At 41.5% G+C, this 15227-nt stretch overlaps 1 protein-coding gene across 2 annotated transcripts in view; it reads left to right on the top strand.

Moving 5' to 3' along the window:
* Positions 1-14973, top strand: part of LOC146642400 (beta-1,3-galactosyltransferase 1-like) — a 195980-nt gene extending 181007 nt beyond the window's left edge. For both annotated transcript variants that reach the window (XM_085398214.1, XM_085398215.1), the window contains exon 4: positions 12843-14973. In XM_085398214.1, the coding sequence (XP_085254340.1) occupies positions 13101-14087 (987 nt within the window). In that variant the 5' untranslated portion in view covers positions 12843-13100 and the 3' untranslated portion in view covers positions 14088-14973. The remainder of the gene's footprint in view (positions 1-12842) is intronic.
* Positions 14974-15227: the final 254 nt, after the last annotated feature.

Below are 15227 nucleotides of genomic sequence, written 5' to 3' on the forward strand. Positions count from 1 at the left end.
GTTAATCTCGTTGAAATGACCTTAACGCCACAACACGGCAAATCTCCGTTAACGAGCTACCGCCGATCGCCCCGTGCATGGGGCTAGACGGCCGACACGTTAACGAGCTAACTGCGCTAACACACTAGCTCCCACCCATGTAATTGAGCATTGCATGGCACATCCAACATACTGTTTTACTTTAGTCCATGACGCGCTTACCTTCAGGGTCATATGTCACATGAAAACCAAAATAATTCCAAACGCCAGATCTGAATGAGGGTGGGGGAGGTTCAATTTGCCATGTTGCAAGGAGAGCTTAACTTCTGTCTCGCTAGCTTGCCCTGCGCTCTTCCTTCTGACTATGCTGTCTGTGTTGAGCGCTCAGTGGATCTGCGCTCGACAGTGCAGCCTAGGCGGAGTAGTCGAACGCAGATTCACTGAGCGCTCAACACAGACAGCATCGTCAGACGGAAAGTTGATAAAATAAATTACAAATTTTGTATTGTTCGATACATATGCGTATCGAACCGAAAGCACTGTATCGAACGGTTCAATATCGATACGAATATCGTTGCACCCCTAATATATATATATATATAATTCTCTTGATGGTTTTCTGTTATGTTATATTCATAGTTCTTGCCGTTGCTTTCGGTCACCTTGCCTTTCTTTTTTTCATAATTTCCATCTAGTCAGTCGCGCCTCAGTGTCGAGTCTGCGCCTCAGTGTCTGTCTTGTATTTCCTGTTTTACGTTGACAGTCTTGTGTCTTCTGTGAGTGTATCTAGTTTTGCGTTCTTCCTTTCTTCTCTTGTCAGATTTGGTTTAGCTGTGTCCCCTTTTGGTTACTCCCTTCCTCGTTACCATCTGGATATATAGTGAGTGTTTTCCTTTGTTCCCTGTTGGATCGTCTGTGTATCCTCCCCGGTGTATTTCCCCCGTGTCTCCAGGTTTTCAGGTTTCTTGTTCCAAGTTTTCAGGTTTCATGTAGTGTTTAGTCTTCCCAGTTTAGGTTTTGTTAGCTTTGTGTAGTCGTTCTTTGCTTTTGTTTATTGTTCAGTTTCACCATAATAAAGGCTTGCGTTCTGTTCAACATCCATCTTTGTCTTCGGTGTCTGCATTTGCGTCGTCATTCTCATCTCCGCACGGTCTGCCAGCTCAGACCGTGACACAGACCAAACTTCACTGTGAATGTTACCTAGGAGTATGCATTGCTAGGCTACATAGATAATAGTCTTCTCTGCCTTGCTCATTTGTCACCCCTGATTTGCAGCAACTATGGAGGACCAGAGATAAAGAAAAGGCAGTTTCACCAACATTGAAATAGAAAATGAATACAGCTGCTTAGTCAGCACAAGAATAAATTGACTGCCAAGTAGTCCAGGTTGATAATAAATGAGAAGCAGTCCAGTAAAATAAATAGCTGAGCCCATAAGTAAGTAAACCACCTCAGTTCATTTCTTTTTGCTTGTTTTGTAGCAGTGGAACCCATCAGTCTCAGCCAATCACTATTGGCAGCTACAGTGGGGCAAAAAAGTATTTAGTCAGCCACTGATTGTGCAAGTTCCCCCACCTAAAATGATGACAGAGGTCAGTAATTTGCACCAGAGGTACACTTCAACTGTGAGAGACAGAATGTGAAAAAATCCATGAATTCACATGGTAGGATTTGTAAAGAATTTATTCATAAATCAGGGTGGAAAATAAGTATTTGGTCAATAACAAAAATACAACTCAATACTTTGTAACATAACCTTTGTTAGCAATAACAGAGGTCAAACGTTTACTATAGGTCTTTACCAGGTTTGCACACACAGTAGCTGGTATTTTGGCCCATTCCTCCATGCAGATCTTCTCGAGAGCAGTGATGTTTTGGGGCTGTCGCCGAGCACGGACTTTCAACTCCCGCCACAGATTTTCTATGGGGTTGAGGTCTGGAGACTGGCTAGGCCACTCCAGGACTTTCAAATGCTTCTTACGGAGCCACTCCTTTGTTGCCCGGGCGGTGTGTTTTGGATCATTGTCATGTTGGAAGACCCAGCCTCGTTTCATCTTCAAAGTTCTCACTGATGGAAGGAGGTTTTGGCTCAAAATCTCACGATACATGGCCCCATTCATTCTGTCCTTAACACGGATCAGTCGTCCTGTCCCCTTGGCAGAAAAACAGCCCCATAGCATGATGTTTCCACCCCCATGCTTCACAGTAGGTATGGTGTTCTTGGGATGCAACTCAGTATTCTTCTTCCTCCAAACACGACGAGTTGAGTTTATACCAAAAAGTTCTTCTTTGGTTTCATCTGACCACATGACATTCTCCCAATCCTCTGCTGTATCATCCATGTGCTCTCTGGCAAACTTCAGACGGGCCTGGACATGCACTGGCTTCAGCAGCGGAACACGTCTGGCACTGCGGGATTTGATTCCCTGCCGTTGTAGTGTGTTACTGATGGTGACCTTTGTTATTTTGGTCCCAGCTCTCTGCAGGTCATTCACCAGGTCCCCCCGTGTGGTTCTGGGATCTTTGCTCACCGTTCTCATGATCATTTTGACCCCACGGGATGAGATCTTGCGTGGAGCCCCAGATCGAGGGAGATTATCAGTGGTCTTGTATGTCTTCCATTTTCTGATGATTGCTCCCACAGTTGATTTTTTCACACCAAGCTGCTTGCCTATTGTAGATTCACTCTTCCCAGTCTGGTGCAGGTCTACAATACTTTTCCTGGTGTCCTTCGAAAGCTCTTTGGTCTTGGCCATGGCGGAGTTTGGAGTCTGACTGTTTGAGGCTGTGGACAGGTGTCTTTTATACAGATGATGAGTTCAAACAGGTGCCATTCATACAGGTAACGAGTGGGGGACAGAAAAGCTTCTTACAGAAGACGTTACAGGTCTGTGAGGGCAAGAGACTTTCCTTGTTTGAGGTGACCAAATACTTATTTTCCACCCTAATTTACGAATAAATTCTTTACAAATCCTACCATGTGGATTCATGGATTTTTTTTTCACATTCTGTCTCTCACAGTTGAAGTGTACCTCTGGTGCAAATTACTGACCTCTGTCATCATTTTAAGTGGGGGAACTTGCACAATCGGTGGCTGACTAAATGCTTTTTTGCCCCACTGTAAGTTCAAATAGATTTGTCCTACAGAAGTATTGCACTATTGTACTGCTAAGTTCTCCAAACACATTACTAATCACTAATCAAAAAAGTTTTTTTCACATATAGGTCTGTTAAAGCTGAAGGTAATGCCTTGTTTTTTTATATCAAAACTTTAAATTTCAACTTAGACTCAGTCAAATTCAAAAAGAGACAAAACCTTCACCCTTCAGAATGTTGAGAAAGAGAATTTCGGGTATTTCTGGTTGAAATATTAACTTATTGTAACACATTTTACAGCAAATCAGATTTGATAAGATAATTTGTGCCAGCAAAGTTAATGTACTTTCTTTAAATGTCTATATTGTGAATTAATTAGATGTTGGATCACTGTTGTAAAGTACTGTACTGTCTTATCTGCCACACATAGCGAGCAGCGAACAAGGCAGGAGAGACTTGTGTGAGGGAGCTAAATTGACTTCACAGCGCGTGGGGGTAAAACACTTTAGCACTTAACACTGGCATACATCAGACTGACTGCAAATCTCCCCACCTATTTCCTTCCAATTTCTCTTTCTCTTTCTCTCACTCTTTGTCTCTGTCTCTTTCTGGCCTGTCAACGTGCTGTCATGACCAGTTCAGATTAGCAGATTATTAGCACTGGGGTTTTTCATTTTGGGGTTTTTGTATAATACATGTCTTGATGCATCCTTGATTATGAAGGTTGAAGGTTATGAAGGTTATGAAACCTGCACTCAGCTGAGGCTGAAGAAGTCACCTAAATGGGCGATTAAATATTTCTCCCAAATGAAGAGATTCAACTTTCTGGGATACATTTATTGGCGTGTATTTATTAGTCAGTCATTAGGAACATTAGTACTTCAATGCATGAAAAGTTGTTATGGAAGAAACAGTGCTGCTATAAGGACCTATGAATCCTTAATTAACTGTAATGTACCTGTTACTAGTTCTAGCTGTTGGCACCAAAGGCACATTGCCAAACGTATTCACACTTGCTTAGTATGAGGTTGAGATGAAAAAATATACTTGCAAGCCTGATGGACATATCACATACCATCACCATCAAACAGTACAGTGTGAGCTGTTTGCCTGAACTAGCATGCAGTTTTCATTATATTACAGTACATCTGTAGTAGTGTAGTAAGTATTTAATTTCAGCAATTCTGAAGTACTCGAGCCATACAATACAAAACTATCATGTACGATACATCACAATACCTGTGTTACTAATGAAGATAAAACAAAGTATGAAATTGGGGGCTCGGTGTTAATGCACACTGTATGGATTGCATTACTATATGTCAGTTTAATGAGTTAAATCTCTGATTTGCTGTCCTCCACTGTAGATTTATAATTTTCCACCACTAATTTTGTTACATCTGCTCTCTTATTCCCTCATTCATTGGTTAAGCTTTACTGCAAGTTTTTAGCAAATCATTCAGGGCAACTTCATGTCCTTAGCAATTGTCACAGTGTTTCTCTTGTAATACATGTGTCACTGAGTATCACAAGAAGAAACAACACTATATATATATACTATACACTGCAATATGAGCATTTTTCATAGCTCCAACTCTCAAAAATAACTTTTGCTGCAGGGTTACAAAAAGGCATGTCTTTAATATTGGCAAGTTCATCTTCAATAGTGGTTTATCAGTTTTCAGCAGATTTGACGTGTAACGCAGCATGAAAAATTGGCTCTTATATTTCCCTTATGATCGAATACTGAAACAGAGCAGTGGAGTGATCTTATCTTGGGTCCAGTTCACCAGTGCAGAATTTAAGATTTCTCCCACTGTTTGTCACACACACCAAAAGCAAATGTGACATTCAGTTATGGTATGCACAACCTCATATTATGGACAATTTTGGGTCATTAATTTTATGATTTTTGAGGATAATGTCCTTCCAATCAAAAATAATTGCAATCAGTGATTCCTCTTCTTCATTATGCAGAATGATAAGTCCTCTGGGTTTGGCACAAGATAGTTTTCAGGTTCTAATATGCAATGTGAGTTTTAAATCCTGCATACAGGGTTTTATCACGTATCGCAATATTGCAATTTATTATTCAAACAGAATATTTTTCTTAGCATGCCTCGAGGGGATCTTTAACCTATGTGATAAAATACAGTTGAATTTCTTTTGTGGTGGTAAGGGAGACCATACCAACTATATTCTCTGGCATAACCACTATCACTCACTGTGGTAGTGGTTATGTCATTAATCAAAAAAAAAGTAAAAAATGAATTTTGTTTAAATCAATGTTGTATCCATGAACTCCCATAGAAACTTCCTTTTAAGTTACAGTGGGGCAAAAAAGTATTTAGTCAGCCACCGATTGTGCAAGTTCCCCCACTTAAAACGATGACAGAGGTCAGTAATTTGCACCAGAGGTACACTTCAACTGTGAGAGACAGAATGTGAAAAAAAAATCCATGAATCCACATGGTAGGATTTGTAAAGAATTTATACGTAAATCAGGGTGGAAAATAAGTATTTGGTCAATAACAAAAATACAACTCAATACTTTGTAACATAACCTTTGTTGGCAATAACAGAGGTCAAACGTTTACTATAGGTCTTTACCAGGTTTGCACACACAGTAGCTGGTATTTTGGCCCATTCTTCCATGCAGATCTTCTCGAGAGCAGTGATGTTTTGGGGCTGTCGCCGAGCAACACGGACTTTCAACTCCCGCCACAGATTTTCTATGGGGTTGAGGTCTGGAGACTGGCTAGGCCACTCCAGGACTTTCAAATGCTTCTTACGGAGCCACTCCTTTGTTGCCCGGGCGGTGTGTTTTGGATCATTGTCATGTTGGAAGACCCAGCCTCGTTTCATCTTCAAAGTTCTCACTGATGGAAGGAGGTTTTGGCTCAAAATCTCACGATACATGGCCCCATTCATTCTGTCCTTAACACGGATCAGTCGTCCTGTCCCCTTGGCAGAAAAACAGCCCCATAGCATGATGTTTCCACCCCCATGCTTCACAGTAGGTATGGTGTTCTTGGGATGCAACTCAGTATTCTTCTTCCTCCAAACATGACGAGTTGAGTTTATACCAAAAAGTTCTACTTTGGTTTCATCTGACCACATGACATTCTCCCAATCCTCTGCTGTATCATCCATGTGCTCTCTGGCAAACTTCAGACGGGCCTGGACATGCACTGGCTTCAGCAGCGGAACACGTCTGGCACTGCGGGATTTGATTCCCTGCCGTTGTAGTGTGTTACTGATGGTGACCTTTGTTACTTTGGTCCCAGCTCTCTGCAGGTCATTCACCAGGTCCCCCCGTGTGGTTCTGGGATCTTTGCTCACCGTTCTCATGATCATTTTGACCCCACGGGATGAGATCTTGCGTGGAGCCCCAGATCGAGGGAGATTATCAGTGGTCTTGTATGTCTTCCATTTTCTGATGATTGCTCCCACAGTTGATTTTTTCACACCAAGCTGCTTGCCTATTGTAGATTCACTCTTCCCAGTCTGGTGCAGGTCTACAATACTTTTCCTGGTGTCCTTCGAAAGCTCTTTGGTCTTGGCCATGGCGGAGTTTGGAGTCTGACTGTTTGAGGCTGTGGACAGGTGTCTTTTATACAGATGATGAGTTCAAACAGGTGCCATTCATACAGGTAACGAGTGGGGGACAGAAAAGCTTCTTACAGAAGACGTTACAGGTCTGTGAGGGCAAGAGACTTTCCTTGTTTGAGGTGACCAAATACTTATTTTCCACCCTAATTTACGAATAAATTCTTTACAAATCCTACCATGTGGATTCATGGATTTTTTTTTCACATTCTGTCTCTCACAGTTGAAGTGTACCTCTGGTGCAAATTACTGACCTCTGTCATAATTTTAAGTGGGGGAACTTGCACAATCGGTGGCTGACTAAATACTTTTTTGCCCCACTGTATCTGTAAGAGTCATATATTTGTGCAAATGATTAGGTATCCATGGTAATATATTTTCCTCGATATTTCCTAATAGAGTATTTTCAGGGAGATTTCTTAGTGTAAAACTATATTTAAAGAATGACTGCTTTGGACTGATTCAAGGAATAAAAGCAGAATGATCTCTGAATAAACAAACAATAAATGAAAAGGATTTTGATGGAATAAGAAGTGAAGAAGAAGAAGAAGAAGAAGAGAGAATAAAAAGATGATTGAGCTTTTTGCCAAAGCTTCATTACTCATAAAATAAGCACCCATGTGCTCTCATCAATATTTAAAAAAGCAAACAAACTTGTATGTGCTGATGCCTTATACTCTATCCTTTCATGATTACCTTTTCAACATTTTTTACTAATAAAAGTCAGTGTTACTAGAACTATAGGGCAACAGCCTTCCATTTGCCATTTCTATTTCCCAAGTAAATGAAATTGCAAGTCCAAAATAATTCTTTTGGCCAATTTTCAGAATGCTTTTCTTTCTCAAAACACCATACATTCATTTTTCATTGCCTCTAAAGTTGAGGTTTAGAGGAAATTACAGTATGTCTCTAACTATTTAGGATATATAATCGGTTGAGTTTCCAAAATGCTTTGGTTTATCCCTGTACTCCACTAATAAAAACTACAAAGCCCAAATTCAATTTTATTTTATTTATACAGCACCAAATCACAACAACAATCACCTCAAGGCGCTTCATATTGTAAGGTAGACCCTACAATAATACATACAGAGAAAAACCCAACAATCATATGATCCCCTATGAGCAAGCACTTTGGCGACAGTGGGAAGGAAAAACTCCCTTTTAACAGGAAGAAATCTCCGGCAGAACCAGGCTCAGGGAGGGGTGGGGCCATCTGCTGCAACCGGTTGGGGTGAGAGAAGAAAGACATGATAAAGACATGCTGTGGAAGAGAGACAGAGATTAATAACAAGTATGATTCAGTGCAGAGAGGTCTATTAACACATGCTGAGTAAGAAAGGTGACTGAAGAAGAAATACTCAATGCATCATGGGAATCCCCCAGCTGCCTACACCTATTGCAGCATAACTAAGGGAGGATTCAGAGTCACCTGATCCAGCCCTAACTATATGCTTTAGCAAAAAGGCAAGTTTTAAGCCTAATCTTAAAAGTAGAGATCAGAGATGAGCAGTAACGCGTTACTTGTAACGCGTTACTGTAATCTGATTACTTTTTTCAAGTAACAAGTAAAGTAAGGGATTACTATTGCAAAAACGGTAATTAGATTACTGTTACTTTCCCGTAGGAACGCTGCGTTACTGTGTTACTAAAACCGTGATTTTTTGCGAGAATGTCTCACAACAGTGACGTAAGCGAGTGCGCCGTTAGTGACAACAGCTGTGTGCAGATCAACAATGGATCACATATCGATTGTGGGAGAGAGTATGAGCGTGCAGCGTTTAAGCGTGGAAGTACTGACCTTACTTTGAGTTTGATTCCATAAAAAGTGACAAAAACATTAGCGTCCATCGTGCGTGGGAAGAAAACTTCTTTTTACAGCGAAAAAAACCCCTAAACTTCCAAGCAAGCACCGAGTGCGCAACGACGTAATGGGAAACTCACAGAGAAAGTCGCGGATTCTTCAACTGACCGCGGCACACCTGCACCAGGGTAAACCTCCGCCTACCGCAGTCCTGCTTTACAGGTGAAAATAGAGCAACAGGACCGCTGAGTCTTTGACTTTATTTATTTTCTGCTGTGTTTTACTTGCATCTATTTGAAAGAGTGAGTGTAAACACAAAAAAATATTTTATTTTATGTGCTGGAATGTGCAGAAGATAGGTTTAAATGTTAAACTAATTTATTCAAGTCAGAGAATGTTGCATATAATTAAATTTTTTGCTTGATGCATAAAGTTAAAAGATTAAAACTGATAAAACAAGTTAAAAAAGAGACTTTTCCATTTGATTACATTTTGTATGATGGATTATGTAGAAAAAGTAGAATTGGGCTGAAAGATCTATCGCTTTATCACCTATTCAGGTTGTAAATCGTGTTTTTAAAAAGTAACTAAGTAACTAAGTAATTAATTACTTTTGAAAATAAGTAATCAGTAAAGTAACGGGATTACTTTTTTGGGGAAGTAATCAGTAATTAGTTACTGATTACTTTTTTCAAGTAACTTGACCAACACTGGTAGAGATAGTGTTTGTCTCCTGAATTCAAACTAGAAGCTGGTTCCACAGAAGAGAGGCCTGAAAACTGAAGGCTCTGCCTCCCGTTCTACTTTTAAAAATACTCTAGAAATAACAACTAATCCTACAGTGTGAGAGCGAAGTGCTCTGATGGGGTGATATGGTACTATAAGGTCATTAAGATAAGATGGGGCCTGATTATTTAAGACCTTGTCTTATTTAAGAATTTGTCTCCCTATTTATCTCTGCACTGCGTCCAGCTCCTGTTTCCTTTGGATTACTCTCTTTAACACCTGTTCATGTTGGATTTTTCTATTATATAAAAAGCGCTCTGTTCAACTTGAATTACATTTTGGTGAAGATAGAAGTGAACATAGAAGTGATCTTCACCATGTTTTGGGACATGGTCCCAAAACTACCATGTCATCCTTGGTCAGTTCAGGTTGTTTCACTGAATCTTTTTGCTCACAAGGCTCAAGGCATTTCAATGATGCTTGTTGCTAGCAACAGGAGATGCAGTAGTCCTCCGTATTCATTATTACATCTGTTTTGTGATATGTACTAGAACCCATGGCAACAAAACAGATCCAGAGCATAATGTTACAACCACCACGCTGGTCAGCTGGGACATTTTTCTTAGCTCTGAAGGCCTCACCTTTGCTCCTCCAAATACTCTTGCTCTTGTTGTTGTGGCCAGATAGCTTAATCTTTGTATCATGTGAACATAAAATTTTTCTCCAAAAGGCATTTGGCTTTTTCATGTTGGCGGCTGCAAATTTCAGTCAAGCTTGAAGGTTTTGGAGCAGGGGCTACTTTCTTGCTCGGCACACTCACAGTCCGTGATTATGTCAGACTTGTGTCACTGTGAACAGTGAAGCTGGTGTTCCAGCAGTATCCAGCTCATGGAAGGCTTGAGCCTTGGTGGTTCCTGGGTTGTTTTTAACCAATTTCTTCTCATCAGAAGTTGACCATTTGGTTTTTCTTTCAGACCTCGGCAAAGTTGTGACAAATCAAGATAACTTGTACTTAATGTAGAGTTGTTTGAAGTGATGACTGCAGTTGTTTAGAAATAGTTCCAAACTACACTATATTGCTAAAAGTATTTGCTTGTCTGCCTTCACATCCATATGAACTTGAGTGACATCCCAGCTATAACACCTTCAACTCTACTGGGAAGGTTTTCCACAAGGTTTAGGAATGTGTTTCTGGGAATTTTGGGCCATTCTTCCAAAAGTGCATCTGTGAGGTCAGAAAGGTATTGAATGAGAAAGCCTGGCATACAGTCTTCACTCTAATTCATGCCATTGGTGTTCTTTTTCTAGGCAAGTTCTCGCACACCAAACTCATTCATCCATGTTTTTATGGATCTTGCTTTGTGCACTGGTGGGCGATCATGTTGTAGCTAGTGGGGTGAGTTGCTTTACACCACAGCATCCGATGCTTTGCATTGTGCTTGGTGATGCAAGGCTTGGGTGCAATTGCTAGGCCATGGAAACCCATTCCATGAAGCTTTTTACACACGGTACTTGAGCTAATCTGAAAAAAAAAATTGTAGAACCTTCAGCACCACATAAAAAGACTTAAATAACTGCATGTATAGTCAAAGAAATTATTAAAAGTCTAAAATGACCATAATGAGTGTAAGCAAGCTTTTAACCACAACTGTATGCATGACTGTTGGATTGGATAGTTTTAAGTAGGTGTATTTGATTAACATCAGCACCTGAGAGTATATAATTCATGTGAGAAGGATAAATAGAAGTACAAAACAAAGTAATCCACATGTCCAAATAAAGTTTTTATGTTTTGTGACTGCTACTATTATCATCCAACATTCTTTGTCTGGAAATAAGTTGGTTGTATCAGTAAACTGCGTGAGCTGTTTTTGCCATTCAATATTACCTTTTGCTAACCACAAATTAACACTGACACTGGTGTTAATGATCATCACAGTTAATAACTGTGATCCCAAGCACCCAATACTGCTTTAGAAGGGTAAGATAATTTGGGAAAGAGTGTATTCAGATGCTAATGTAATTTTATGTCGCATAGCATCATGAAACGAGGAAGTTAAGTGTCAGGATTTCGTGAGATGAATCGCTAAAGTGGGATATCTGTTATTGTGAGCATAAAGTCGTTCTGGAGGATTATGAAACCGACAGAGCTTCCTCAAGGTGAAAAGAAACCGACGTGGATGGGAGAGGGAGGAGAGGGAAGAAGGGTGAGCGAGGTCGTGTCAAGGGGATGAATATGATGATGTAGTGACTTTGTCTGGGTGGGAGGGAGGAGGCTGTGGAACTTGAGGTAGACCGATTGCAGTAGAAGCTGCCAATTAGGTGGAGTTGAGCTCTGATGTGATAAATATTGCACCGCACCAAAAATAATGATATGCAGAGAAGGTAAAGGTTCATGGTTGATGTGAGGAAAGAAACAAGATGGTGTGGGAAACGTGAAACCAGACCAAAAAAATAATAAAAAAGGCGAGAGCGGGAGGCAGTGAGACATATAAAGATGGATCAAGTGCCCACTGAAGTAGAGGAAAGAGTGATTGAGTGGATGGAGAGTGTGGAGGTGTGGAAAAGCAGTCATGATGAGATGGATTCTACTGGACCGTGAGATTGATGGCTCTGCTTAAGAAAGAGAGAAAAGAGATAGGGGAGGGTGGAGAGGGTGAGGGGAAATAAGAAAAAAGTCCAGATGAAAAGAACCATCAGGCCCCACAAGACATTCCAAAATCTTGGCTTGATAAAAGAATAAGCTGCTCTTATCATAGGACTTCCATCTTAAAACAGAGCGCCAGAAGCATCTCTAATAGGATCTGTAGCACTTTCTCTGGTTCGTCATGAGTTATGCACAACACAAAAATGTGTTTCCTCAGAATAAAAACAGAAGAAGGCTGTTTCGATATCGTAAGAGATTACACCTGGATCAAATAAGTCTGTTTGTGAAGGATTATGTTTTTATCTGGTTTTCTTTGAATGAATTCTGGCATCCAAATAAATATTCCATGTTATATTCATCCTTATAGCCCATGTCAGCGTGCCCAATTACAGCGTGTATTCTTAAAAGAGTTCCACAACATCCAACTAACGAAGCTCATTACAGGGCAAAATTAAGCTGCTAAGTTGGTGGTGACATTAAGGTGTGGAAAGGGTAGCTGGGGAGGGAATGGTGAATACAACCATGGCAATGAGGTTACATTTTTACCGTGAGCTCATTACACCTTCTCTGCCTTAATATCACCGTCTCCTCCTGCTCCGCCGTGACTGCTCTGATTCGTCAGTCTGTGTCTAGTTCACTGGGATGAGAGGGAGATAAACTGTTTGCAAACAGAAGATGGTCAAAGTCGAGGCAAAGTAGGGTAGTGTTTCGTGGGATATTCACTTTCTTCAGCTCACGGCGCCTCTCGTCAGAGGCAGCAATGGAATGATGTGCTGTGGCACGTTTCTGCTTGCACAGTCGCTGAGTTGATGTTATAGGCTATAATGAATAGAGAATAAAAAATTGCTGCTAAATAAGTCACACATCTGGCCTTTTCAAAAATGTAAGACACAGGATGCTAGATGTCTCACCTTGTCTCACTCCTGCTGCTGTTTCATTATGTGGTTCTGATTTATGTCTGTTTTTCTCATCTTTTTTTAGATGCTGTCAGAAAGAGTTGAAAGTCGTCCTGTGAGCTGCGATGGAACACAGTAAGGGCATGGACATGATGAGAAATCTCTGCCATTCTGCTTTTCAATCACAATAGCAGCACTAGACTACAGAGAAGTCTTGAAATTAATGTCAGCTGTGTTGCGGAGGCAGCCTCCCGCTGCGCTGCAAGCTCTAACAACCCATGGAGGCGTGGCTTCAACATTTCCAACCCTGTTGCCACTGGTAATACCAGCCAAGTGAACAGAGATGCCTTCTAAGGTTTCCTGCTTATACTTGCTGACAGTGGTATGCTGGGCCAGCGCTTTGTGGTACCTGAGTGTTTCCCGCCCCTCTACTTCCTACGTGGGCCAGGTGAACATCCCAATACGCAATACACTCAAGGTGAACAAGAACTCCACATTCAGCAACATCCGCACGCGCTCTGTCAACCCACACGACTTCGGCTACCTCATCAACGAGGACAAGAAGTGTGAGTCGGAGCCCCCGTTCCTTGTCATCCTCATCAGCACCACTCACAAGGAATTCGATGCCCGTCAAGCCATCAGAGAGACATGGGGGGATGAGAGCACGTTTCAGGATGTGCGCGTGGTCACGCTCTTCCTGTTAGGCCGAAGCACTGATGTTGTCCTCAACCAGATGGTGGAGCAGGAGAGTCAGATCTTTCATGACATTATAGTGGAGGATTTTATTGACTCATACCACAACCTGACGCTCAAGACTCTTATGGGCATGCGCTGGGTGGCCACCTTCTGCTCTAAAGCTCAATATGTCCTCAAGACAGACAGTGACATCTTTGTCAACATGGAGAACCTCATCTTTAGCCTCCTGAAGCCTACCACAAAGCCCCGAAGGAGGTACTTCACTGGTTATGTCATCAACGGTGGGCCAATCAGAGACATGCGCAGCAAGTGGTACATGCCCAGGGATCTGTACCCAGAGAGCAAGTACCCCCCGTTCTGCTCTGGCACCGGCTACGTTTTTTCAGCAGACGTGGCTGAACTCATCTACAAAACCTCCTTACACACCAGCCTGCTGCACTTGGAGGACGTGTACGTTGGTGTGTGCCTCCGGAGGTTAGGAATTCACCCTTTCCAGAACAGTGGTTTCAACCACTGGAAGATGGCCTACAGCCTCTGTCGCTACCGCAGGGTGGTCACCGTCCACCAGATCTCCCCTGAGGAGATGCACCGCATCTGGAACGACATGACCAGCAAGAAACACCTGAAATGTTAGCAGGACTGTTGGCACCAGTACAGAGTCAGCGTGGCGTTGAATCTCCTCTTACCACTTGTTTCTCTGTTACTGGTTGTATTGGCTAATACTGAATATCAACAATGAAGCTGTCAGTTCTTTAACCATGAAGCTCTACAGTGCGAGGCCAAAGCAAACCCCTCTGTATTATCCTGCCTGCTGTCACTCCAAGTTGTTTGAGTGCTCATACATTAGGCACAAACTTGGGAAAATGCTTTCCAGAAATGTGTGAAACAATCAGGTGGTTGGCTGTGATTGTCAGAGTGATTTTTATAAGACACTGCAAATCAGGAAGCTGAGGGGTTTGTGTTAAACTCCTCATTTACATGAGACTCAAACTGTCCCAAAATTGCCAACTGCAGATGGAATAAATGCCGACATGCTTGTCTGGACCCGGACGCTCTCTTCTTGGGTTCATCACAGGCTCTAATTATGAATGTTCCTCTTGTATTTTCAGCTGTTGTGCACTTCTGAATAAGGTGTTAACATTTGGATGTACTGTCTGGCACTGCAGCAGCCACGTCATCGTGAGGACCTCGATGAGTTTACAGTGTGATGACTCATTTAGATCATATTGCTCTCCCTCTAGCAAAGCAGATTAGGGGAATTAATGATCAGAGCGTGTAGTGCTCTTTACAGAATTAGACATATTTTCTTACAAGAGACCAACAGATCTTATTGTACAATGAGGAAAGATAAAGCAACTATACAGAGAGAAGATATGGGCTGCTTGCATTCCCAAGTGAATGTAACTTCTGTTGATGTGTAATGTGCAGTTATTTGTCTCTGGCAGTACTGGCAGGAGGCTGCAGATCATTCTATTTTCTATTACTTGAACATGAAGGAGAGCAGATGTACTATAGGAGCAGCAGAAGTGTATATTGAGAACAAATATTGCATTTTTGATTGCTTTCTTCTTTTCCATTACTTGAGATTAAATAAAGGCTTTTATAAGACTCCATGTTGCATTTATTAAGGCAAATAATATGAAAGTTTATATTCTTCAGATTTATACACATAACCTGGTAGTTAATATGCCTGTGAGCTTGTAAGGGATCTTCTTTGGTCTCTGAAGGAAAACACTGTGGAAGCTGCAGAAGTGAAAGCCTTTCATTAGTTGTG

Source organism: Rhamphochromis longiceps, linkage group LG23, assembly GCF_057381845.1.
Source record: "Rhamphochromis longiceps isolate RC_006_pf linkage group LG23, R_longiceps_female_GT1.1, whole genome shotgun sequence".
Classification (NCBI taxonomy): domain Eukaryota; kingdom Metazoa; phylum Chordata; class Actinopteri; order Cichliformes; family Cichlidae; genus Rhamphochromis; species Rhamphochromis longiceps.